Source organism: Gekko japonicus, unplaced genomic scaffold (assembly GCF_001447785.1).
Source record: "Gekko japonicus isolate JY-2015 unplaced genomic scaffold, Gekko_japonicus_V1.1 scaffold3272, whole genome shotgun sequence".
NCBI classification, from domain to species: Eukaryota; Metazoa; Chordata; class Lepidosauria; order Squamata; family Gekkonidae; genus Gekko; species Gekko japonicus.
Window position 1 is genome coordinate 40464 of NW_015165922.1, and position 26434 is coordinate 66897.

A 26434-nucleotide genomic window follows, 5' to 3' on the forward strand; every position below is an offset into this window, starting at 1 on the left:
CAGCCCAGGATGAATCCTGCCCCTCGCGTCCGGGGGAGGCCGGCCCAGCGGGCGGCCGCGCCAGTGAGGAGGCGCGCTCTTGGTGGGGCTCTGGGAGGAGAGCGCGTTGCAGCCCGGGCTGTGCTGGGCAAACGGCGCCCAACGACGAAGGGGAACGGCTGCTGAGTCGCCGGGGAGCCCGGAGACGGAGGGCGGGCGCGCGCGCGGACCGGACTCCTGCCGGCACCCCGGGAAAGGGGCGGGGTCCCTCCGACGCAATCCCGCGGATACTCCCGCAAGACATTAACCGGTTCAAATCGGGTGCCTCCTGTAAGACGTGGACGGCGAGGAAGGCTGGAGTTTGGGCTAGCATGTAAAAAGGGGAGCCCGGCCCAGGGATCCTGGGAGAGACAGACTTCTGGCCCCCTTGGGTCACTTTGGGAATGAGAAGTACCCAATCCTAAAGCAACCGCCGAGGGCCTCAGAAGTTGCAGCACTGGCCCTGGGCTGGAGGGTGCGCATCCTTCTTGAAGCCTGATGCTGCTGCCCAGCACCCTCCTCTGCTCTGAAGGGAATGCAGCTGTGCCCCAGTCACAGCTGGAGCCCCTCTGTGCCCAGCAGACACCCCCCTGGTAGCTGGATATAGAGAAGAGCTGGACTTTGTGGCGCAGGGAAAGGGGAAACACCCTCTTTGGCCCAGCTGGAGGCCGGTCTGGGAAGACCTCCATAAGGATGCTGGCCGGATGGAGAGAGCTGTCTACAGGGATCAGTGCTATACTTTGTTGCCTCCTCTTCTTCTGGCTCCTGTACTCTCACCCACCCAAGGAAGGTAAGTGCTTCACTGTTTTATACTCTGTCTTGTCACTTTGCCCCACAGTTACACAAGAAAGGAGCCCCTTCCCCTCCTCTTACCTCCCCACTCTATGCACTGTGGGCTAACCAATCTGAACAGACCCACCTGGTGATGAGAGCTGACTGAGCCAGTGGAATTCTCTCAGCCCTCCCCTCGGGCTCTTAACCTGCCCACTCTTCTGGGTGTTTTGCCACTACCAGCTGTTCTGCTTTTAGCACAGCCAGGAGTTCATACAGGGGAATGGATTAAATCTGTCACAGGGAGCTCTCCCCTCCCTTGTGTTATCCTCACAGCACCCCTGTGAGGTAGATTAGACTGAGGAGGAGACTGGCTGGCCCAAGGATGCCCAAGGAACTTCATGGCTGGGTGGAGAGTTGAACACTGTTTTGTCTTTAAAATAAAAGCAGGCAACACCAAGCTAGCCAAACTGTTAAAACTTCAGCTCCTTGGCCACCAAGCCGATCCAGGTTCTTAGACCACCTCTAGTAGAGTCAAATACTTAAATCCAGGGTGTTTTCAGGCTTAAGGGACATTTTGATCTCTCAGACAAAAATGTCAGAAATACTTTATATTTAACAGAGAAAACAGAAATATAGAAACTAGCTAAAAATATTAAAATTTTGGCATAGAAACTGGCCAAGGCACACATGCAGCTTGGGTTACCCTCTAAAGAACACTTACAGTTTCCAAGTTCACATGGAAATGAAGACTCTAAGCTTAGCTAAGATGGCTTCTGTGTGAGTCCAGGAACCTGCAGGGATGCATTTGGTCAGTGACATTCCAACCCAGCCACAGATTTTTTAAAATGAGCCAATTTTTCCTTTCATAAAACACAGTAAAGGCAAAGGTGAGAGTCTGGTGACATCACCTTCAGCCAATCCCCGTCCTCCTTTCCCAGGTATCCTGGAATCAGTTAAATATTTAAATTTCAGAGGCATAAGAGATCATTTCATTTCATCCAGATTTTCATACAGGTAGTAGAATTTAACAAAAAGGGCAACCCATGCAGATTTATATGGCAGTGAGCCCCATTGGACACACTGGGATTCCTTCCAAGTAAATGTGTATAAGATCATGCTGTGACAAGACATTTAAGTAACAAATTTGTCCTATCTGAGCTTTTCAACCTGGTAGTCCATTAAGTGGTGGGGTAAGGTAAAGATTTTTTTCCTAGCCCAGAAAAAACCATTTACACTTGGTAAGCATGAAAGAACCACAGAGAAGCTTTTACAAAAGGAGAGCACTGGACTGGATTCTGAGTTTATTTCCCCCTACATCAAGCTGATTTTCCTTGCCACCTGGTTTGCACTGGGCAGTTCCTGGCTGCAGTGTTGTTTGCAGTGTACTGAGCAACCATATCCCTATGATTCTAATGATACATACAACTAAGGATTCCTCCACAGGCTTTCTGCTGGACTAAAAATCCCTGCAGAGAAGAATAACAGATTCATTGTTTCATTGGTAGCCAGTGGCTGAGAGCCATATCTATTATTTAGTTAGTTAGTTCTTCACTTATATCTGAGGAAGGGAGCTTTGACTCTCAGAAGCTCATACCTTGAGAGTCTTGTTGGTCTCTAAGGTGCTCCTGGACTCATATGTAGCTGATCGTTTATATCCTGCCTTTCTCCCCAGTTGGGGCCCAAGGGGGCTTGCATCATTCTTCGCTCCTCCGTTTTATCCTGCTTGTGAAGTACTGTTAAGCTGAGAGTATGTGGCTGGCCCAAGGTCACCCAGCAAGCGTTTGTGGCAGAGTGGGGATTTGAACCTGGTTCTCCCAGACCCTAGCCTGACAAATTAAATTAACTACTTATCATATGGCATTGTGTGCAGAATAGCCAGGAGATCCTAAAATTGTCTGGCAGTCAGAAGTTCTAACTCTTTAGCATTATGCACCACTAGGTGACCAGCTAGACTTGTTTTTAAGACAAGAGACGTTTCAGAGGTGGTTTTGCCATTGCCTGCCTCTGCATCACGCCCCTGGTATTCCTTGGAGGTCACCCCTCCAAATAATAGCCACGGCCAACCCTGCTTAGCTTCTGAGATCTGACAGGATTGGGCTAGCCTGGGCTAGCTGTCTTAGTATGGCATTGTAACTGCTTCACCATGATAGTTCTGCAGGCTGATCTTTACTTTGAGGATAATCGATGTGAAGGATGGGAGGCATATCCATGTTTATTGCACGGGAGCTTGGGGACTGAAACCTGCCGTTTGCTTGGGGAATTCAGTCTAAAACTTAGGCCAGGACTGGTTGGAACTGAGTATGCATGGGAGAAAAGTATCTCACTCTAGTGCAGAGAGTTTTTCTGCAATTGATTTCCACACACAGTGTTGCCCACTGCCAATATCCCATTTCTCCTTCATTACATCTGTCAGTCAGTCATTTGATATAATTGAATTCTGCCGTTCCTCCAAGGAGCTCAGAGCAGTGTACTTGGTTCTCCATTCCTCATGTTATCCTCACAACAGCCTGTGAGATAGGTCAGGCTGAGAGAGTGACTGCGCCAAGGCCACCCAGCAGGCTTCTATAGTAAAGTGAGGGTTCAAACCTGGGTCTCCCAGATCCTAGTCCAGCACTTTAACTATGACGTCCCGTGATTATCTAAGAACTAAAATACTTAATGTGTCCTAAACAGCACCAGTTTTCTTTTATCTATGAGCTATGGCTAAAAGTGCCAGATTTGGGGGCAAGAGGAACATCTGCATTTAAATATTAAGAAAAAAACAGGTGATGACACTGTGGTATGAACATATGAAGATGCCTTCAGAATACTGGGCTTCCTGGTTCAGAACTGTCTCCTCTAACTGGCAGTGGGTCTCCAGGGTCTCAGGTACAGAGAGGTTTTTCTCAAAATCTGCTATCTAAGGTCCCATAACTAGACTTGCCAGGGATTGAAACTGGGACCTTCTGTATGCAAAGAACATGCTCTACCACGGAGCCTCAGGTCTTTCTGTCAGTTTAAAATATGGATTTACATGATACAGATTCAGGTGTCTGTTAATGGTTAAATAGTTGAAACGAAGGATTAGAAGATCAGCTTCTCTTCCTGCTCTGGGTCTCTGAAACCTGAAGATAGTTTGCAGTGCCTGCTAACTGAGGCCTTAACTACAGGCAGCAGAATGTGGATGGAGGTAAAATACTCTGAGGATGGAATTGACTGCACCACTTCAAACTGTAGGTGGGGAATGCTATTTCAAATGTGTCAGGGTATTTAAAAACTCATTGTAGATACAAGAGCAAGTTAGCAGGCAAAGTGCTGGGTTGCAGAAATGCCCCCCCCCCCCAGGCCTTCATGTGCTAATTTTCTATCTGAGGAACTTTTCCAGTGGCAGAAAAGAGACATCAGCTGAGATAAACTAGGTCTGTTTGGAAGTCCTAGTCCATAAAAAGTTGACATTTCTTTTGATCTCCTAAAATACTATTTTTCCCAAATGAGGACAACTTGGGTCCATCTAGGCTTCTCTGGCTGGCTTATTACAATCTGTTCTCTGAGACCCTTGTTATTCAAGAGAGTGATGGGGTTCACTTCACATCTCACCCATTGGTACTGACAGAAGCCCTGTTCATGTGTTACAGTGAACCCACGTACAACCTGCATGTACATGCGTACACCTGTTTATAAGAGACAGCCGGTGTGTGGTAAACTTCACCACCTGCGGTTTAAATCACATGTTCAGTTGTACATGTATTGAATGTAACAAGAGAATTACTCAGCAAATGTATAAAGCAAATCAAGTGTACGCTGTACATAGAATGTACATGTGTTAATTGTAACGTGTGTGAACAAGGCTAGAGAGGAGTGGCCCAGCAGCAACCAATGTATACACTTTGGTGTGAGATTCAACCCTGCAGCTTTGGTGGATAAAGTTGTGTGGCTGTACACACTGTACACACTGTGCGCACTGTACACACTGCTATCCCCATTCCCTTTTATATATGTTATGTGGTAGGTTTCATTGTGGTTCCATGTCTTCTAGTTCAGAGACTCCCCCTTTCAGATGCCAGCTTCCAGAAGGAGCTTCTCTGTCACAAGAATAAGTCAATTTGTGTCTGTTTTCATCGTAACTGAAAAAAACTGATTCTTTTTATAGGTGAAACACTCTTTGTAAAGCTCCTCTGACTGACAATGTGCCACAGTAACTGAGGTACAGGGAATTCCACATCCAGCATGATGTTTCTCCCGCTACTTCCTTTCTCCTAGCTCACACTGTATAACAATGCTGTCTATCCAGAAACTGCAGAAGAAATCCTGTGCTGATGTTCACTCACCCAGAAACATAAAAAGCACTGTCAGCTTAAGTGTTCCACTGAGAGCTCCCAAGACAGGCCTCCTGCAAACAAGGATGTGAGGGGAGCACTTTGCAGATCCATGTGGATCCATCCATAATGTCACAATTAGCAGCTGTTAACTAAATGCTCATGCAGTTGTTCCAAGTGCCTTAGCCAGTCAAAGAGCAACTCATGGCCGGCCTCAAAGGACAAGACCCTGCCCAGTTCTCAGCTGCTTTGTGAGGGCCCTAGGGGTGTGCTGGGAGGCACAAGGCCAGTTGCTACACAGCTTCTTTTGCTGTGCAGTGAGTGTAAAGAAGCCCAGGTGGGAATTACTCATTTATTTATTTACTTCATGTATACCCGGCCTTTCTCCCCAGTGAGGACCCAAAGCAACTTAACATTCTTCTCCTCGCCTCCATTTTATCCTCACAACAACCCTGTGAAATAGGTTAGGCTGACAGTACATAACTGGCCCAAGGTCACCCAATGAGCTTCCATGGCAGAGTGGGATTTGAACCAGGGTCTCCCAGATCCTAGGTCCTGTGCTCTAACTACTACATCACTCATTGGAATGTCATCCAGGGCCCTTTCTAAAAACAAACCTCTAGGCCAGTGGTTCTCAACCTTCCTAATGCCAGGACCCTTTAATACAGTTCCTCATGTTGTGGTGACCCCCAACCATAAAATTATTTTCGTTGCTATCATAAGACCATCGAAAAATTGTGTTTTCCGATGGTCTTAGGCGACCCCTGTGAAAGGGTCGTTCGACCCACAAAGGGGTCGTGACCCACAGGTTGAGAACCACTGCTCTAGGCTGTTATAAATATAGACAGTACTATTTTCTATCAAACACTAGTCATCTTAGATTAGCCTTGCTAATTCTGCCTCAGGTAAGATGTTAAATGGAACAGCCTTTTGTTGAATCTGGAAAATAGAATGGCTTTTGAGTAATGCAGAACGCTTCATCGGAGGCCATTATGTGATACAGAACTCTGTGAAAAGACAACATCCTATAGCATCTTGGGGCACAAGTAGAGGAGATTCTGGGAGATCCATGAATGGCTCTCCCAAGCCCCTGGTAAAATGGTAATTAGCACCTGCATGGGGAGGGGGGCTGATTTGAGTCAGGGCTGCCATGCTCAGGCAGGGTTATTTAATCCTATCCTCTTTATCACTTCCCCGATTTCCAACAATCCCCCCCCCCACACACACACACAGTTTTCTCTGTTGGAGGTAAGCATACAGGTTGCTGGTATATTTCCTGTATGTTTCCCTCAGTGGGGCAAATTTGAACCCCTAGGAAGTGGGGTTTAAGGTATGGAAAATAGCAAGGGGGGAAAGGGTTAAGCTTCCCTGCCGTGGCTCTTCATCCCCAGTCTGAATTGGAACCCCCCAAACTGCTACCAGTGAAAAATGCTTGGGATCCATTTGCATCTCATCTCATTTCCGTTGCCCCTCATGTATTGCTTAGCTTTTCTAGTGTAGTCAGTTAAAAGCCAGTTTGGCCTTTAAATTGCCACAGGATTTCTGCCCCCCCCCCCCAACTGTTGCTGCTAGTTTTCTGCAGTACCTGTGTTAAACTCAAAAATGTGTGTGTTCCCACAGTAACAAGGCATTGGTCCAGTAAAAGCTCACGTCTGTTTGTTTTGTACCTCTGTTTCTCCATAAGATAGGCCAGGGCTATGGTCACAGTGTTGCAGATGGGCAGCTGGAGAGGACAGTTGCATGTCTTGGGTCATCCAAGGAGCTCGTGGCTCAGATAAATAAAATGTGTGCTGGGATCTTTCTGATTCACACTCTTAGGCACAACACCAAAGTAGTACTAAACTGTCCTTGGACTTGTGCAGGCATTGCTTGCAAGAGGCATCTTGTCTGCTCCTGCTGTGTGTTTCCACCTGAGTTTATGATCTGTTAATCCACAGCTGAGTTCATGTGTGGTGTAGATCAGGGCTGGTGCTTGGAGGTTGCTGCTGTAGGATAGATGGCACTAGATGGTTCTCAGATCCCTTCCAAGGCCTGAAAACAAAGGATCATGTACAGAAAAAAAATGTACATACATACTTTGAGTTTCCTGTGTTCATAGTTATTAATTAATTAAAATACTTGTACCCCTCCTTTCCTTGCAGCTCAAGGCAGCTTACAAATCAGAGTTAAAACATTACAATTTAAAATCAGTAGTATAAAACTCCAGATACCCCCCTTGCTACAAAAGAGGCCTGCAGTTTATACCTCATTAAAAGCCCTGGCAGATAAAATAGCCTTGCAGTGTCTCATGAAGATTTCTGAGACTCTTGAGGTGAAAAATTGTCAGCATTTCCCTGATACTAAGAAAACTGGGAGGAAAGATTGTTAGCTCTTCGTGCACCCGGGAAACTAGAATTGCATTTTGCAGAGAAGCAATTTTTATTCCAGGAGAATTAGTCTGGAATAAATTGCACAGTCTGTTTTTACTCTTGCAATCACTGACACAGGTTATAATTGTCTTTTCCTACATTTGGGGACATATTTCTGAGATCACAGAACATGGCAGCCATCCCCTTAACACGTTGTAATTGCCTCTCTGCTCACACAACTAAAGCAGTTGAAGTCTTTCCCACTTTTCTCTCAGTCAATATTTTTAGGATTTGTAGTTCAATTTCTTTTTGTTTCATTTGCGTGTTGTCCCTTGTCACTCGTTCTTTGTTTCTGTGCTGTAATTTTTCATGCTTGTAATGTGCAACAGGAATATAAACACTGATGGAAAGGGCAGATTGCACTGCATACTTCTACTTCCAGGTAGTAGGCCAACGAATACATTCATAAGTAAATTTACATTTAGGTCAGTGTCTCTAGTTGCTTTTTCAAGTAACATGGTTGAAGAAAGCAGTGGTTCTTGCACTGCATGGTACAGGCATTGTGTAGAACAGTGCAGACAAGCTAGTAACTATGTAATGAGGCACAAAATCCAGAAATGAAATATCTGAGTAACTTCCAGATGGAAACAGTTCTGTAGCAAAACCAGTCATGTACTGATCCTCCAAGGTAGTTTGTTCTTCTTCCATGAGGTATTTTTCTCCCAGCTTCCTGTTTACTGCTACCCCATGAACATAAGAACATAAGAGAAGCCAATGTTGGATCAGGCCCATGGCCCATCCAGTCCAGCACTCTGTCAGACAGTGACCAAAAATACCAGGTGCCATCAGGCAGTCAAGCAGTGGGGCCAGGATAGGGTTGCCAATCTCCCGGTGGTGGCTGGATATCTCCCACTGTTACAACTGATCTCCAGGCAACAGACATCAGTTCACCTGGAGAAAATGGCCTCCTTGGAAGGTGGACTCTATGGCATTATACCCCATTGAAGTCCCTCCCCTCTCCAAACCCTGCCCTTTTTAGGTCCCACCCCCCAAATCTCCAGGTATTTCCCAACCTGGACCTGGCAGCCCTACCTATGGAACTGCCCTTTATGAGGAGCACAGTACAGACTATACTCAGCTGTTTTCATTGTGTTCTAGGACACTTCCAGAAATTCTGTCACTGTGGCGTACACCCTAACAACCTCCCAACAAGACAACTGTACCAGGTTCTCTGTCAAGCTGCCCTGGAAAGTTGTTGAGAAGCCGCAGTTGGACCACAGCAGTGGCTGGTGTGGGCCATTAGTCACAGAGAACATAGAACACCCACCATTCAAAACAGCAAGGAGCTCTGTGGCTCCTTCATGAGCCAGAGTCCCAGTCTTTGTCAGATCCATGAAAGTGGCAGGTATGTGTGCCTGTATATACACATACACACATACAGGGTGCAAACAGGAGGAGGGGGCAGTTATTACAAGGGGAGGCCAGAATGTCCGGTATTCCAAGACATAGGTGTGCTACATTCCTTTTCAGAGCACAAAGGAAAACAAGATCAGATGATCCAATCAGATTCCCAACAGGCAATGTAAAATGAATAGTCAACATACATCTGAAGGAAGGACAATGTTTTTTGTGATGATCTACCCACTTGTAGTCCTTATTGAGACCAGGCATGATAATGTGAAATCATACATGAGCTCCACTGCTTAGCATTTTGGTACTGGTGCTTGCTTTTAAAACTGGTTATGATCAGGCCTTTGGATCCTTGAGGGGGTATCTTCTCTCATATGTATCTTCCCACCTTTAGAGCCAGCCCAGATACTCTTCTGATAGTTCTGTCTTATGTAGGCTCACCAAGCCCCCCTGGTGGGTGGGGAAACCCCCGCCCCAGAGGCCCGTTCCCCGCCGCCGCTGGATCGGGCCCCAGGGGGAACTCCACCCCGACGTGCACGTCACCAGGAAGTGACGCAACCACACCAGGCACGCTGGGGGCAGGGCCACAGTCATCCGAGGGAAAACTATGGTTTTCCCTCGGATGGTCATGGCCCCACTCCCAGCATGGCCAGTGTCGTCACGTCACTTCCTCGTGATGTGGATGCGGCGCACTCGCGCTCCGGGATCGACCTGGGAGTCCCCCGCTCCCGAACAAGGTGAGACTTGGCAACCCTAGTCTTATGTTCAGTTGGAGACCACCATGCAAAGGATTTTCCTGGTGGTGGCCATCCAGTTATGAAGTCAGATTTTAAGGCTGCCAGATCTGTAAACTAGGCACATTTCAGTGGGCTTTAAAGATCTGCATTTACAGAAGCATTTTATAGTTAATGTGCCTATTTGGTTTTATTGGTGGTTGTTCCCTTTACCACACGCATGCATACATACCTTCTCTGGGTAGTTTTGTTCTTTTTATTACATTTTGGTTTTATTTCTGTCTTCAGAAGTGTTATATAGAAACACAGGCCATACATTTTCTAAACAAATAAATAAAAATAGTAAGAACAGAGATACCATCTTTGCCAGAAAGGAGGACAACCCTAGATGTAAGGTGAACCCCCCCCCCCTAAAGCTTATACACAAAAAACTGTGATGCACATTTAAGACAAACACCTGTCTTTCTTGATGGTACTCCTGGGGGGGGGAAACCTAGTCTGCCTTCAAGTAAATTGGGTATAAGAGTAACAACTATGTTTTAAGCATTGTAAAACCTCCATTCTTGGGTTTTTAGTTAGGTTTTCTATACTTTCTCCTATAGATTGTAGACTCTCCCTCCCCAATTTCTGTTGTAGTTTTATAGAGATGCAAATAAAAAATTCCTCCTCGGGGGGCTTTAAAAAAAAGTAAATTGGGTACCTTAAATCACTGAGAACTTGGCCAGAGCAAGATGAAAGGGTATACATACCATTTGTTGAAATATAATGTCTCTTGGCTGTGGCTGTAAGCTGTGTTTCTACAGCACTCCCATAGAAACCATCCACAGGTAAGAGCAAACCAAGTCACAGACTTTTCTTGTTCCTGTTCATTCCATTTTGTTCGACTTTTGAAATAATTTGCATTATAACACTACTTCTCATACCATTGGAATCCTTAATTGTAGATCATTTAATTTATAGTACAATCCTAGACAAAGTTACACTCTTCTAAGACAAGTAAAGGCAATGGGTTTAGAAGAGTGTAACTCGATTTAGGATTGGTCTGTAAATGGGTCATTTCACTGGCTGTGGAGAAAGTCTGTTTTCTACCTTCACATGGTTCTCAGTTTCTATACTAGCCACAATTTCCTAGTGGGTAATTCCCAAGACATTCAGCATCTATTGTAAGAACTCCTTTGTTAGCAATCATGTTTGCTATGCCAGATGTGTACCTCTAAATACTTTGGCACACATGTCCAGGGTTAGGGTAGGGAGGGCTAAGATCTGCCTCCCAAGTCTGTGAATTGAGGCAGGTAGTGACTAGAGAGAGGTTATTTCTGTGGTGGCACCTGGCCTTTGGAGTGCCCTTTCCCTTGAGGCTCACATGTCACCTATCTTACCGTCCTTCAAGTGCAAAGTTAAGACATTTCTTTTTTATCCAGGCTTTTAATTAGGGATTTTATCTTTCCAGCTATTTCATGGCCTGCTTCTGGTCTGAGGCGTGTTTGAATGGCTTGTTTCTTTTCATATTGATAATTTATTTATTTTTTTTGAAAGAGCTACTTCTGGAAAGGTGACATAAAAATCTCCTAAATAAATAAATTCTGCAAACCATTTTGATGTATTCATTTTATTTGTTGTTTGTTTGGAAGATTTACACCATGGCATCTCCCATTGGCTGTGCTATGCGCTCCATCAGCCATTGCCCTATCAACTGCCACTCAAGAGTACTCGTGTGCCATTGGCTGGGTGCTGGGTCTGCCACTCTCCCCCGCCCACTGCCAGTCTGGCCACTTCCCTGACAGAATAAACTGCTGAAACAGCTGTCTGTCCTGACAAAGACTTCTCCTGCTTGGCTCCTGTGGAGCTAACTTTTCCCTCAGTGGCTGTTGCTAGGCAACCAAGCTTGGTTCTGGCAGTAAAAAGGCAAAGGCAGGAGGCCCATTCCAGGCCTACTTTGGCCTTGGTGGGGAACTTATTGGGGCCAGTCCTGACTAGGGTTGCCAGCTCCAGGTTGGGAAATTCCTTGATATTTTGTGGTGCAGTCTACAGAAGGGGAGGGGAGAGGCCTCAGCTGAATAGAATGCCATAGAGTCCACCCTCCAAGGCAGGTACTTTCTCTTGGGGAACCATTGCTGCCAGTCTCCAGGTGAGGGCTGGAGATCACTCAGAATTAAAACTGCTCTCCAGATGGCAGAGATCAGTTCCCCTGGAGAAAACAGCTGCTTGGAGGGTGGACTCTGTGTCATTATACCCTGCTGAGGTCACCTCCCTCCTGCTTAGGTCTCCACTGCAGAGAAAGCCTGTACTTTTCCTAGGTAGAGGCTGAAGGGGGGGAAGATGGAGAACTGAAGTCAGAGGGGCAGATAAAGGTAGGTTGATGGTTGGCTGGGAAGGAGATAGGGTTGCCACCTCCAGGTTTGGAAATTCTTGGATATTTAAGGGGTGGAGTCTGGAGAGGGTGGGGTTTGTGGAGGGGTGGTACCTCAGACAGGTACAGTGCCATAGACTCCACCCTCCAAACCAGCCATTTCCTCCTGGGGAACCGTTGTTGCCAATCTCCAGGTGAGGGCTGGAGATCACTCAGAATTATAACTCCTCTCCAGATGGCAGAGATCAGTTCCCTTGGAGAAAATGGTGGACTCTGTGTCATTATACCCTGCTGTGGTGGCCACCCTATGACAGTCAGTGTGACGTAGCAGTTAGCACTTCAGAGCAGGGTCTGCCAGACCCAGGTTCTTCCTGTGGAAGCTGATTGGGTGATTTCAGACCAGTCACAGACTTTCAGCCTAACCTACCTCACAGGGTTGTTGTGCAGATTCAAAGAGGGAGAGGAGAATGTAATCTGCTTTGGTCCTTACTGTGGTGGACTCTGTATCATTATACCCTGCTGAGGCCACCACAGCAAATAGACTCTGAGTGCCCAAGGCCAGGGCACCTGCCCAGAGCCTCTTTCTAGAGCTCGTTGTATTTATTTCCACAACGGGCCTTATTCCTAGTTATTTATAATACCCAAAGAGATTTATATTATCAAAACGCAATACCTGAAAGATCAAGTGAATACTTTATGATAAAATTTAAAAAGCATACATAATGTGTCTAAAGGAGAAGTCTAAAGCATCAAGTATCAGACAGTAGCAACTAAAATATGTAAGGCATCAGTAAAACTAATGGGGAAAAATCAACAGCATCAGTAAAACAGCAGCAGTAGTAAAATTAGCAATAAAATCAGTAATCATTGGTTAAAAAAACACTGGTACTGATTAAAACATCATTGTATCAAGTCCGACAACACTTCTGTGGTAAAAAAAAAAATTGCCTTAACTAATTTTTGAAATTCAGGAGTGAGGAGCTGCTTGGGACAAGAAATTCCACAGAGGGGGCCAGAGCTGAAAAAGCCCTGTCCTGTATACTCCCTAGCCTTGTGATATCCAACACAGAAATGCAGACCAGAATGCCAGAAGGTGCTCTAAGCACACAGGTATGGGTCATGCATCTGCTTAGGGATTTATGGTTGCTCTTTTTTTTGCTTTGCACATTAATATAGGAAAGATTGGTGCATGATGTGTGCAGCTGTGATAAGCACAACTGCCACATAGAGCTCCATCAGCAAAGTCTTGTTGCTAAAGCAGTCCCACATGTATGAGTTATAACACCTCCTAGTACACCTGACTGTGGGGTTGTGGGCACAGGAGCTATGTAAAGACGAGCTATTGCCTAGTGAGGTCAGTAGCACTGAGCAATCATACCGTGTCAGGTCCCGAGGCATCGAAAGCAGGGAAAGTGATAAAAGCACACACAGCAAGGTAAATCTTACGCAGCAAATGTACTTCTAATGGAAACGTCTTAGCCTCTCACATCTACTTATTCAGATAACAAATAACTCTGTGGGAAAGAGAGCTGCAGATTGAATGTATATATTACAGTTCAGATAAATATGAAAAGGCTGCTGCATGTGCCTGTATAAATCCCAGTGATCTCGCATGTTTTCATCACATGAAAGCTATTGAAGAAGAAGTGAGGAAATGAGAAGCTCCTGTTACCAGCTAATAAGGAAGCGGGCAAACAGAGGGGTTTGTGAACTTATTTAAAGGGAAAGGATTTTTAAAAATGCATCCAAAGTATATAATCACAACAGAATGGCTAGACTTTGCAAAGAATTCCATGGGACTGATGAGAAAAGAGAAATGGAGCCAGGGTGTTCTGGTTTTATTGGCTTGATGCAAAGCTGAATTATAAAAATGAAAACTGAGAGGAATATTGCTCCACCGATATTATTTCAGTAGACAGGATTCTCCGCTAAATATTAGGGGCTGTCATCCAGCCAACCATACAAGTCCATCCTGGATTTTAGCTTTTTGAGTGGTTGCTAGAATTGTAGGATACAAAAAGAAAAAAAATCACCAGAGTAATTTGTGGTAGTACAAGAATTATAATCAGGGGACATAAGTGTTACACAAGGAGTGGTTGAATTTCTGAGGTAATGCCTATGAATATAAATATCTGTGCACTGTGCCTCCATGTAAAGTAAAAAATTTTCAGGGTGCAGTTGGAAAGATTGCATGCATATGTGTTGGGTCTCCCCGCCAGAAGCTTGGGGACCAGCCAGCCAGCCCAGAGCAGAGACCGTACCTCTCCCTCTCAGGTGAATGCCTGATATCTTGCCTTGGGGCATCTCTCTCAGCCAGTGCCGTGTCTCTATGGCTAGTGCCACTTTCTGCAGTATCTTTAACCTTGAAGGTCTGGCTCTGAGTGTCCTGCTCTGATGGATAGGCTGCATGCCTGTCTTTCTTCTACTGAGGGTCTCTTGTGTTCCAATGTCTTGTTACAGGAAAGGAGCTGGTGGTTGGGACGTGTGAAATCACAGCCTTGGACAGAGATATGAGCCATCCCAAGAGGATGATTGCCAGGCAGACGGCACGCTGTGCTTGTAGGAGGGGCCAAGTTGCCGGAACAACGAAAGCAAAACCTGCCTGTGTGGATGGTAAGAGAGCAAGGCTTTCTTCTCTCTCCATTGCATGTTCCAATGGTCCATGCATCAGGGCCAACAAAGAAGGGGACTATCTTGAAATCTGCTGAGTACTCATGCAGATGGAAACTGTGGTCTCTGCAAACTTCCCATGATTGTAGAGGCTCGTATGTTGATCTTTCTGCTCCAAACATGGACACCCCTTCCAGGGAAGCTAAAGTAAGGCCTTGCAAACTTTCAGTATAAAGAAAACAAAAGAAACTAGATGAGCTTCTCCAGTTATAACTATGACCAGATAGAGGCCAGTAGCTCATATCTTATTCTGCACCTAGGAATAACCAAAACAAAAATCCAGAGAGAAAGCAGGTCATATGGGGGAGAGACTCTGGGGAAGCAAAGGAGGTAGTAAAAAAAAAACAAAGGAGGGAGTGTTGCTGTCCCTGATTTCTAGAGCCAACAATGAGTATAGGAAAAAGGCCTTCTGTCTCCTGCACTCATTTGAAGGGTCTGCCACCCTGCCTTTGGGACCATTGAAGACATCCACAGGTTCATTTCTTAATGAAAGACCTTCAAAAACCTGTAATACACACCACTGTCAACTAGTGGTAACATTGGTACCAGAGTCTGTTGGTGCTATTAGGTAATGTTGTGAAATATGACCATGTTAAGTTGGGAGTTCTTTAGAGAATTCATAGTAAAGCCTTGGACTGAGAGAGCATGGAAAATAACTGGCTCTCCCTAGGACTGTAGGACAATTCTACAGAGCTAATTAAAAAAGAAAATTCATTCAGTGGTGGACTGGTGCACATTGCTGCCCCACTTGCACCCTTAAGAGTTCCCTCTCACTCTGAGCAAAAATTCATCATCACATAAGAATGTGTCCTAAGAAGAAGAAGAGATTGGATTTATACCCTGCCCTTCACTCCCCAAAGGTGTCTCAGAGCGGCTTACAAACTCCTTTCCCTTCCCCTCCCCACAACAGACACCCTGTGAGGTGGGTGGGGCTGAGAGAGCTCTGACAGAAACTGCTCTTTTTCAAGGACAGCTCTTATCAGAACTACGGCTTGCCCAAGGTCATCCAGCCAGGTGCAAGTGGAGGAGTGTGGAATCAAACCTGGTTCTCCCAGATTAGAGTCCACACACTTAACCACTACATCAAACTGGCTCCTAAGTAGTCCCCAAACTAGTGAAATTATGCGTGTCTGTCTTGCAAGCTGTTTACCTGAAGAGTGCACCTGTCTCTTTGAAAGCTGTGCAACTCTGAGAGAGCATGTAGTAGTTATGCCCCTTCCTATCCTGCTATTCGATTGGTCCATTCTGTCTGTCGATTGATAAAATTAGAGTCCTGTGTACAAAAGCCATTGGGAAAAAGGACCAGCAGAGCCCCACTGCTGAAGGTGTGAAAGCTGCATCCTCCATCTCATGGGGCATTGAAAGGGACACATGATGCTTATACTGAATGAGACCTTTGGTCCATCAAGGTCAGTACAGAATAGACAATAACGACCTTGATATAAGTATAAGGGTCTGTGATCTTTCACATCACCTTCTATCTGTTAACTGGAGTTGCTGAGAATTGAACCTGGGATCTTCTTCATGCAAAGCCGATGCTCTGCCCCGAGTCATTGCCCCTCCCCACATGCAGTCTCTGGGGAAGACCTGGTCACTCTGCATATGGGCGTTATCTTGGATTGGAATACTAGAGGACAGAAGTTTTGAAGCAAACCAGAGTCCCCAGCAACCAACTAGGTCTTATTGGATAGGAGCAGATGCTATGTGGCTGTTCCCCACCTAGGAGCAGCAGTTTATTTCAGAGCATCCAGAGGGCTTTGACATTGCCTAAGGGAAGAAAGAAAGCCTCTGGGAAATTGTCACAAACTGTGGGTGCTGAGCCCTGTGATAATCTGGTCCTGAGCTGCATGAAAGTGCTTTGTTCTCACAAAACAAAGCCTTTCCAATCTAGGAAGCCACTTGATCACAGTTGGGGAGCTGCTGGGGGAGGGAGGGGGGGAATCCATGTAAAATGAGCTGAATTCCCTCTTGGTTCTATGGGACTTTCAGGAAGCCTTCCCCGGGCCTCAGTGTGTGGGCATGTGTTAGCTTATGTTGCTATGTGCTGTGATGGTGCAGCAGTAACATGCTACCTAATGTTGCTACGTGGGGGGATCTGTCCCTTGCCTGTGGGTGGGTGTTTGATACATGTGGTGAGTGTGAGGCTATTCAGAGCCTGCAGGTGGCTGTTGTCTCATGCTTGGAGGTGTTATTACTACAGCATAAAACATCCAATATTGTATTCATTCTCCCTTATTTTTACCCTTAGTTTTTTCTCCTTCTGTTCTCTCTCAGTACTCTTATCCTTTCTCTTCAAAGGGCCTTTCCCAATTAAAAACACTGATTTGATTTGATTTATTAAATATCTACTCCGCCCTCCCGGCCAGGGCCGGCTCAGGGCGGCTTACAAAAGCAGCATAAAATTGCAGTAAAATTACAATAAGATACATTAACAACAATATTAATAATAAACAATTCTGACTATTCATATTAAAACATATTAAAATGCTAATATCGGTATCAGTAATTCACAGTGGTTGTTATTACACGAGCTCTTTGTTTGCGGTCAGCTCTTGCTCTTTTAGATCAACTTGGGCGGCTATCTCAGGCTATGAGTTGAATCCCAGGAGAACAGGGCTCTCCCACTTTAAGTCATCAGTTGTTAATAATTAGTGATTAGTGGTGGCAGCGGCTCCAAATTCCTGGTGGAAGAGCTCTGTTTTACACGCCCTGTGGAACTGCAAAAGGTCCCACAGGGCCCTGGTCTCTTCTGGGAGCTCATTCCACCAGAGTGGAGCCGCCACCAAAAAAGCCCTGGCCCTGGTTATTGATAGCCTGGTCTCCTTGAGACTTGGGAAGACCAGCCTGTTCTGGGCCCCTGATTGCAGTGCTCTATGTGTGGGGAAAGGTGGCCCCTCTGGTATGTAGGACTCTGGGCATAAAGGGCTTTAAAGGTAAGAACCAGCACCTTGAAACGAATCCGGTATGCTATAGGCAGCCAGTGCAATGCCTTTAGCACTGGCTGGATGTGCTCCCGGATAGGGAACCCCATCAAACTCCTAGCTGCGGTATTTTGCACCAGCTGCAGCTTCCAGATTTGAGACAAGGGCAGCCCCATGTAGAGGGCATTACAGTAGTCCAGTCTTGAGGTGACCATTGCCTGGATCACTGTTGCCAGGTCATTAGGTTCGAGGAAGGGAACCAACTGTCTGATCAGCTGAAGGTGATAAAAGGCCGATTTGGCAGCGGCTGCTACCTGGGCCTCCATTGTTAAGGAGGCGTCTAGGAGCACTCCCAAACTCCTAACCACCAGCGCTGGCACCAGTGGGGCCCCATCGAAGGTCAGGAGTGGGATCCATGCCCTTGGACCACCCTGACTCAGGCACAGGACCTCTGTCTTCATCGGATTCAATTTCAGCCGGCTCAGCCTAAGCCAACCAGCCACGGCTTGTAACGCCCAGCCTAAACCTTCCGGTTTGGAGTCGGACTGACCACCCAACAACAGATAGAGTTGAGTGTCATCCACATACTGGTGACATCCCAGCCCATGCCTCCAGGCAATCTGGAGCATATAGATGTTGAAAAGCATCGGGGACAACACTGCCCCTTGCAGCACTCCACATTCCAGTGGGTGCCTTTGGGACAGCTGATCCCTCAGAGCCACTTTTTGTCCCTGACCTTGGAGGAAGGAAGCAGGCCACTGTAAGACCAGTCCCTGGATTACAGTGTCAGCGAGGCGGTGGACCAGTAGTTGATGGTCAACCGTGTTAAACGCAGCCGACAGATCTAACAACAGCACTGCCGATCCACCCCAATCCAGATGCCTCCGGACATCGTTCATGAGGGACACCAGTACCGTCTCCGTCCCGTGGCCCTGGCGAAAGCTGGACTGGAAGGGGACTAGAATGGAAGCATCATCTAAGAAGCCCTGTAACTGAGTTGCCACTGTCCTCTCTATTATCTTGCCCAAATATGGCAAGTTGGAAACTGGCTGGTAGTTGGCCAATTCAGCCGAGTCCAAGGATGGCTTTTTCAAGAGAGGGCACACCACTGCCTCCTTAAATGCCTCCGGGAACAGCCCCTACAAGAGGGACATGTTGATGATTTCCCGCATGGCACCTCGAAACCCCTCATGGCCAGCTTTAATTAGCCATGAAGGGCACGGGTCAAGGGAACACGTGGTAGGGCATACAGTTAGGAGCAGTTTGTCAGCTTCCTCTCGGCTGAGCGGGCTGAAATGATCCATAACATGACTAGAAGATGTGCATGGAGCCTCAAGTTCACTCACTGTACCAATTGTGGCGGGGAGGTCGCAGCAGAGCAACAAGACTTTATCTGCAAAATAGCTCGCAAAAGCCTCACAGCTGATATTCGATTCCCTAGCATTTAGTCTGCTTTGTGGCAGAGCAGTAATAGACTGAATTATTCTAAACAATTGGGCTGGGCGTGAGCTTGCAGACGCAATCATGGCCGCATAGTACTGTCTCGTAGCAGTCTTGACTGCCATCTCATAGGATCTCAAAAACATCCTGTAAGATGCTCTTGTGGCTTTGTTGCGAGTGTGCCACCACTGCCTCTCTAGCCATCTTAGCTCCCATTTCATCAGCCGTAGCTCCTGGGTAAACCATGGAGTGAGCCTAGACCGGGAGCTCAGAGGACTCCAGGAGCTATCTCGTCGATGGCTGTCAAGAGTTGGCTATGCCAGTCCTCTACAAGCTCATGCAATGAGCCACCAGGGGCCTCCAGATCCCGAAGAGCCATCTGAAGCTGCAGCGGGTCCATTTGGCTCCGCTGGCAAGCCAAAATAGGCTTGCCGCCCAAACAGGGTCAGAGTGGGGTATTCAAACAGGCCTTCAAGGCAAAGTGGTCCAACCATGATACTGATTTCATCTAATGCCAGCCCTGTATTTCATTCCCATGAAATGGAAGGTGTGGGGGTGGAACGTGTTGCAGGGAAGAGGACAGTCTTGCTTGGGGAAATACCTTGGCTAAGAAGCTTAGTCTATCAAGGACAGGTCCCATAGGAAATATGGTCCAAGGAAATAAGGGCTAGTCCCTATATTAAAGGTAGCAACTCTAGAGGAGTATCTTAAAAACCAAGAAAATACACATATTAAGAAAACTTATATACAACAACAGTTAAGCTGCTTATGAGGAAGTCACTAGACGAAACCAAGTGTAAGCCGGCTGCTTCGTCAAGCTCCAGTAGCTTTCAGCTCATTAAGCCTTCTACTTTTTTGACTGCCAACAGTAACTGTTTAGGAATTCCACTGTTATTTTGGGGCTGTTGGCAGCCACTGATATTCTATTGTTTTCTTATTGTTGTAAATATTTGGGGAAATTTTGTATACTTTATAGTAACTATCTAGTATAAAGCAATTGTATCTAGCATACTACTCATGGTTCAGAGTGTATTATTGGTTCTATATTGGCCCCAGTTTTGTCTTGTTTCCTTGGCTGTGCTGTAAATCTGTCATCATGAACCCAAAGTTTCAAGATTTATCGATTGTTCTGGTGAAATATGTACTTAATTTTTGTCCTTTTCCACATCTCTCTATCTTTTCCTCCCTCCACACTTTCCTTCCTCCCTTCCTCCTCTGGCTGTGTCTGGCAGCCCACATCATTGTCAACAAACAGTGGTGCGGGATGGAGCCCTGTGATGATGGGGAGCAGTGCTCTTTGCTAATCAATCGTTCAGGCTGGAGCTGCACTAGGCAACTGGGACGAATAAAAACAGTCACGGTAAGTCACTAACCACCTGGCCTTCTTTTGGCCACCCAACTCAAGCTGAGGCAGAAAAGGACCCAAGAAACCGTCTGCTTTTGGGTGTGCTGAGCTGGGGAAAGAGGAGAGTTGTAGATGGGAGCTGGGACAGGGAATGATTGTCACTGGGGTGGAATGGGAAGACTGTGTGTCTTTCAGTGTGAGTGAAGAAACTCCTACTGAGGCCATCATGAGTTTAAAATAGCTGTAGGAATCCTGTTCTGCCTAGAGGGCTTCAGTGGGTATCGGCTGGGAGGAAAGATCAGAGGATGAGGCACCAGACCATACACCAAGTCTGTATGCATGCAGAACCAAGTTAGTTCTCAACTTTGCAAAGGTTTCGCAAATATGGCCAGTGGCTGCCAGCAGGTGTAGTTCATCACTACACACACATTTCCGGAGGGGGGGGGGCCCAAATAGCAGCTCACTGGGGATAGAGCATCTTTGTAAAGTACAGCTCCTTGTCCCTCTGCCCCCAACTGTTAAAAGATACAAGATGCTTCCTGAGGCAGCGAGTTCATCTAACACTGTGTGCTCTGACATGCGGTGGCTGACCAAGGGCAAACTTTCTGCTCCCTGATGTTGCTTTTAGAGACAGATGCCAGAGAGGGAAGCCGGGACCTTCTGCCTACAAAATGTGTGTCCTGTGACTTAGCGATGGCTTCTGATGGGGACCTGAGAGGGCTTTCCCATCCCAGCTTTGGACTTTGTACATGCCAAACAGGAGTTCCACCAGGATGCTCCTTCATAACCTTTCTGTTCTTGCTCTTGCACTGTTCTCTCATCTCCCTGTTACATATAAAAAGTATCAATATAAGTCTGGATATAATCAAAATTTGCCAAGTTCATTCAACCCCTCACGCCCCTTTCTGGGCTAGCGAAAGTTGTGTGAAAGTCAGAAATGTCTACTCACTATATCCAGTATTCAACTTGTAAGTCCTCAGAATAAACTATCCTTTCACTGGAAAAAGAGCTTTGCCACAGTCTCTAACAAAACAGAGAGGCATTTCAATGACCACTGTTACCTAAATACCTCAGAAAAAGAATCCCACTTCAAAGCAGACTAGTAACATAATTTCCCAGCCATCATCCCTCCATTTGGAAGAGCAGAATAAGATGGTTTCCCACCGGTTGTTTATTTCAAATGTAATATGAGGAATTACAATAGGATGCTCCAAGACATGTCCCCTGTGATAGTTCCATAGGAAGATGGTGTTTCCAATTATTTAGTTACAGTAAGTAGATCCTGCAATTGGTCTAGAGTCACCAGCTCACTAATGATCATGTTAGCCTCCCAGGTATTTCTTCTTGAATTCTGTTCACTGTGTGTTATTGTATTGGCAAGGGAAGCTAGCCATGCAGCCAACACAGCATGTTTGTGGGCTGGGAACCTGAAATATTTTGTCATTTCTTTCCACTTGCATTCTCATGAAGAGTTGCTTCTTCAGCCCACTGAATTTGTAAACGAGAGAGTTGCCAGGGGTCCAGTGTGCCTGGAAGCCATGCTCCTGCATCCTGGAAATGAATGATTGACTGCTGAGAGAAGAGTAGCTTGCCAGGTAGCTTTTCAGAGGCCCATGGCAGTATAGTGGGTAGAACATCAAACTATGACCAGGGAGGGCTAGGTTCAAATCACCACACAACCATAATTTTCCCTGGGTGACCTTGGGCCAGTCGTTCTGTCCAACCTACTTCACAGGGTAGTTGTGAGGATTAAATAGAGGTGAAAGTTCTGTCTATGCCACCCTGAGATCCTTGAAAGAACGAGGTATAGATTCAAATACACATAAGCAGCAATAGGGGGTATGTTCACTTTGGTGCCAGTTTGGTGTAGTGGTTAGGAGTGCGGACTCTAATCTGGGAGAACCAGGTTTGATTCCCCACTCCTCCACATACAGCTGCTGGTGTGACCTTGGGTCAGTTACAAGTCCTTTCAGAGCTGTTCTTTCATGAGCAGTTCTTGAAAGAGCTCTCCCAGCCCCACCCACCTCACAGGCAATGTTCCCTCTAAGCTGTGGAGTCTTGTGAGCAAAAATTCTACCTTGTGAGCTACTGGCATTAAAATTGTGAGTGAGCAATTTGGCTCCTGCATAAATTAGTTTGCTCTGGAGCCATCCTTCCTGAGCTAAGACAAAAATGTGTGAGCCGGAGGCTAAAAAACTGTGAGCTAGCTCACACTAACTCAGCTTAGAGGGAACACTGCTCACAGGGTGTCTGCTGTGGGGAAGGGAAGGGAAAGGAGATTGTAAGCTGCTCTGAGACTCCGAGTGAAGGGCAGAGTATAAATCCAATCTCTTCTTCTGTGACTCTGAACCAGATTCTGAAATAAATTCTGCTGTGTAGCACTGATGAGCCCTGGCTCTAATTCAGCTTTGTATTATTATCAAGGTTCACAGGCATCATCTTAGCAATTTGAAATTGTTCCGTTTCTAATGCTTGGATCTATTACCAATTGTATTTAATGTATCCATGAAGTTCCTGTCTAACTTGGAATAAAAAGCAAGGTTCTGTTTGTGTGTGGTCAGCATTCAAACAGGTACATGTGTAAAAGTATATTTCCTGAACATGTGTTCTTGCCGAACAACTAAGCAAACAGCACAAAAAATAAAAAGCATTTCTCTGCCTTTAGTCCAAGCTTATTTTTTTTTCATTCAAGTCTTAAACTCTAAACTGAGAGTTGTGCAAAAGCCCCCAAAGTCTGATTTTCAAAGGTGAGCTTTTTTCCAACTTCTGAATTTTGCTGAGGAGAATTCTTTGGTTCTTAATTTAGGTTCTGCCATTCTTTTCTTTCTCCCAAAGTCAGATACTTTTAATACTCATACTGTGTATGAGCTTAAAAATAATGTGTCTAGAGGTAGGATTGGAGGGAAATGTATTGGGAAAAGATCAGACTGTATCTAGCATCCAGAGTGCTGGGGGGGGGGGTCACTTCATGGGCTGTTATGGTTGAAAAACAATTGCTGGGAGAATAAAGCAGGCCTGAGGCTATGCTGAGCTTTGCCTGAAATTGTAGTGCAGTTATTTTTTCCAGTTTATCCTGTGAGTGCAGAGAGGCATCGCCTGCCCCTGCTGCCTGGGGGAATCAGCCCTGCTAATAGAGTTTGCACACGGGCCACGCACGAGGGCTTTGCCAGCTATTAATATAACTCACTTGCAGGGCTCTGCATCAGACAATTTGTTTTCTAGGAGTTCACCACAGGCACACCAGGGATCGCTCTCTCTAAGGCCCTCTTAAAGCAGCAGCAGTCTTGGCAGGTAGAGATGGATGTGGATGTGTCTTAAACAAAGCTCGTCAGCACAACGCAGAAATAAGGCCTGCAGAGAAACCTGGTGCCCAGACCTGCCTTTTCATTGTAAGGAATCAACAGCATAGTTAAAAGGCCTGGATTACTGCCACTGTACTGGGCAACACTGAAGGGGAAGCTGCACGTCAAAGGGTATTGCACTAGCATTGCAACATAACCATCATTTGCAACTGGGTTTTCCTGTGTAGACAAGATAATCCAGCAGCAAATGGTTGCTATGATGCAGTGACAGTGCAGTCTCCGGTGGTGTTTTGTTTCTATACACCTTTGGCATACGGGATCATAAAATCACTGTTAATGCCATTTGTCTTCATGGCAAACAATGGTAGCAGCTTTCAGGGCAAGGACTAGTACCTTCTTTCTTCCTAAAGAAAACCACAGCTATTAATCTTCTGCTTGGGATGGTAGGTTTTAATCCAAAGACTGTGCCCGTGCCTGAAATGCTTGGAGGCAGGAAGAGTTGCAGTTGGTGCCATCCCCCCACCCCATTCTGTTGCTCCACTGGTCTCTCTCCCTGACCTCTTTTCCTAATTCCTTTAGGAAGGAGCTGGTAAAAGGGCAGGGCAGGATGGGTGAGCTCTACATCTCCCCCTCTGCCTTAGAGGGGGTATTTCAGATGTAGGCACAGTTTTGGGCTTAACATCTGGCTTCCTCTGTAGCTCAGGGGTGACAGTGGTAATCCCAAGAGTTAATCCACCTTTTTGTTTTTTATTTATTTATACCTGCTTCTCCCCCCCCCAATGGGGACCCAGAGCATCTTACACCATTCTTGCTTCCTCCATGTTATCCTCACAATGACGACACTGTGGGTAGGTTAGGCTGAGAGAGAGAGAGACTGGTTACCCAGCAAGCTTCCGAGGCAGAGTGAAGATAAGAACATGTGAACTGCCCTGCCAGATCAGACAAAGGGGATACGAACCTGGGACTACCCGATCCTATTCTGACACGCTAACCATGACCCCAAGATGGCTTTATAGAGTTGTAAGGAGCCTTATGTAAGGCATCTAGTCCAACCCCCGGACAGTGCAAGTAATCCAAAGCCGGAGCCTTCCCAACACCTCTGCTTGAAAACCTCCAAGGTGGGAGAGCCCACCCAGCCCTGCCAATTGGTTCCATTGCCAAACAGTTCCTGACCCCTAGGAAGTTTCTCCTAATGATTGACCAAAACCTGCCTTTCTGTACCTTAAGGTCCCAATCAAGACCTGGACGTTTCTCCCAGTGGGCTTAGGATGTCCATTTCAGATTGAGAAAGTGGTGCAGGGAGAAGGCTTAACCTTAAACCCCTCCCCACGGTGTAGTTCTGGTCTGAATTGAGGCTCCACATACCTGCATTTGACAAACAAAAATATGCCAGGAGCTCATTTGCAGAACTCCCAGCATCTCCTGTTGTCTGGCCCTGGTGCTTCTTACTCAGAATTCCTCAGAGCATGCTTCTTCTGGATGGGGAATTGCCTCAGAGTCAGTTCCTGTGCTCATCCATCAGAAGGGATTTTGGGCACTGAACCTGAAAAGGAATGAAGCCCCAGGTGAGCACCTCTCTGCAGCCTCTCAGAAATCTGGCAAAGTGTGAAAGAGAGCGAGAGCGAGAGCACAATACACTGCTGGGTTTAACCATTTGCAGATGACCACTTCCCCACAGATATACAGTCATAATAGTGGGGTGAGCTTTTCAACAGGTACAATGTGAGCAGTCACTCCATCCACCCCCGCACATCTGATATACAAGGGAGTGCTGACTGTGGTTCTACCTCCTTTTCCACGGTTACCAGAGTGGGCAGTCCCACTGTAGCAAAGTGAGAGTTCTGCTGACACCTTGTAGTGCATTAGTTGTAAATTCTGGAGCACCATTTGAAACCCTATTATCAGCATGCAGATCTAAGGACTAGCTTTGGCTTGCTAAGGAACAATACTGCCGCCTGGTCTGACTTCTGGGAGCCTCCTGAGATTTGGGAGCTTGCCTCTGGGATCTGTCTGTCTCAAAATGTGCCAGCCTGTTGCCTGCAGAGCAGGGTGAGTTTTCTGTGAGCCACCAGAGGTAGGCAGGGACAGAGAGGTCAGTAGTGCCCCAGGAGTCCAGGGAGGAAGAGGGAGGAAGTGCCAGTTAATTTCTTATTCTAAAGGCATTGGAGTCGAATGGCTCCTGTAGCAACATCCCCCCAGATGAGCACTTGTGATCCAGGAGCAGCTGCCAGGCAGCTCAGCATGTGAGGCCCAGAAATCTGTGCTGCAGTCAGCTCTGCAAGTGAATGACAATGAATGGGGAACTGGAAGTTGCTGCCGGGAGCCTCCAAAGTGCACCAGAATCTTTTATTAATGCCAGAGAGTCTGGAGGTGTAGAGGAGGATGAATTCTATTCCCCACAGAGGAACACAGATGGGCAATGTCAAGCCAAGCCTGTTTGCCTCCCAGTCATGCCTCCATGCACACTGGGAAGCTCTGGGCATTTGTAAGGTTTCCAAGACTAGTCCCTGAGGAGGTGCCTGTGTCGTTCATAGTTGCATCGAAGGAAATTCCCACCATTTGGAGCTTCTCTCATCAGTATAGCATTCCTTACCTCTTAAGTGGAAAAAGTGGTGCAATCCAATGCAAAGTGACTCTTGTTGAAGCCCAGAAAGAGCTCAGGCTGGAATAACTGTAGGGCTGTACTGTAATTGTCATACTGGACATGGGGTGGAATCAAAACAGAGCAGCCCCAGCCCCTGTTCTCCTCCTTCACATCCAGGCCCATTTATTTGTTTACTATATTTGTAGTCTGCCGTTCTCACTGAGACTCAAAGTGGATTACATA

At 46.4% G+C, this 26434-nt stretch overlaps 1 protein-coding gene across 1 annotated transcript in view; it reads left to right on the plus strand.

Annotated features, from left to right (window-relative positions):
- Positions 1–80: 80 nt before the first annotated feature.
- The window catches only part of LOC107110612 (protein FAM19A5-like), a 43005-nt gene continuing 16651 nt past the window's right edge, over positions 81–26434 (plus strand). Inside the window, exons 1-3 of the mRNA XM_015411412.1 lie at positions 81–808; positions 14390–14542; positions 20193–20320. Of these exons, the coding sequence (XP_015266898.1) occupies positions 712–808; positions 14390–14542; positions 20193–20320 (378 nt within the window). The 5' untranslated portion in view covers positions 81–711. The remainder of the gene's footprint in view (positions 809–14389; positions 14543–20192; positions 20321–26434) is intronic.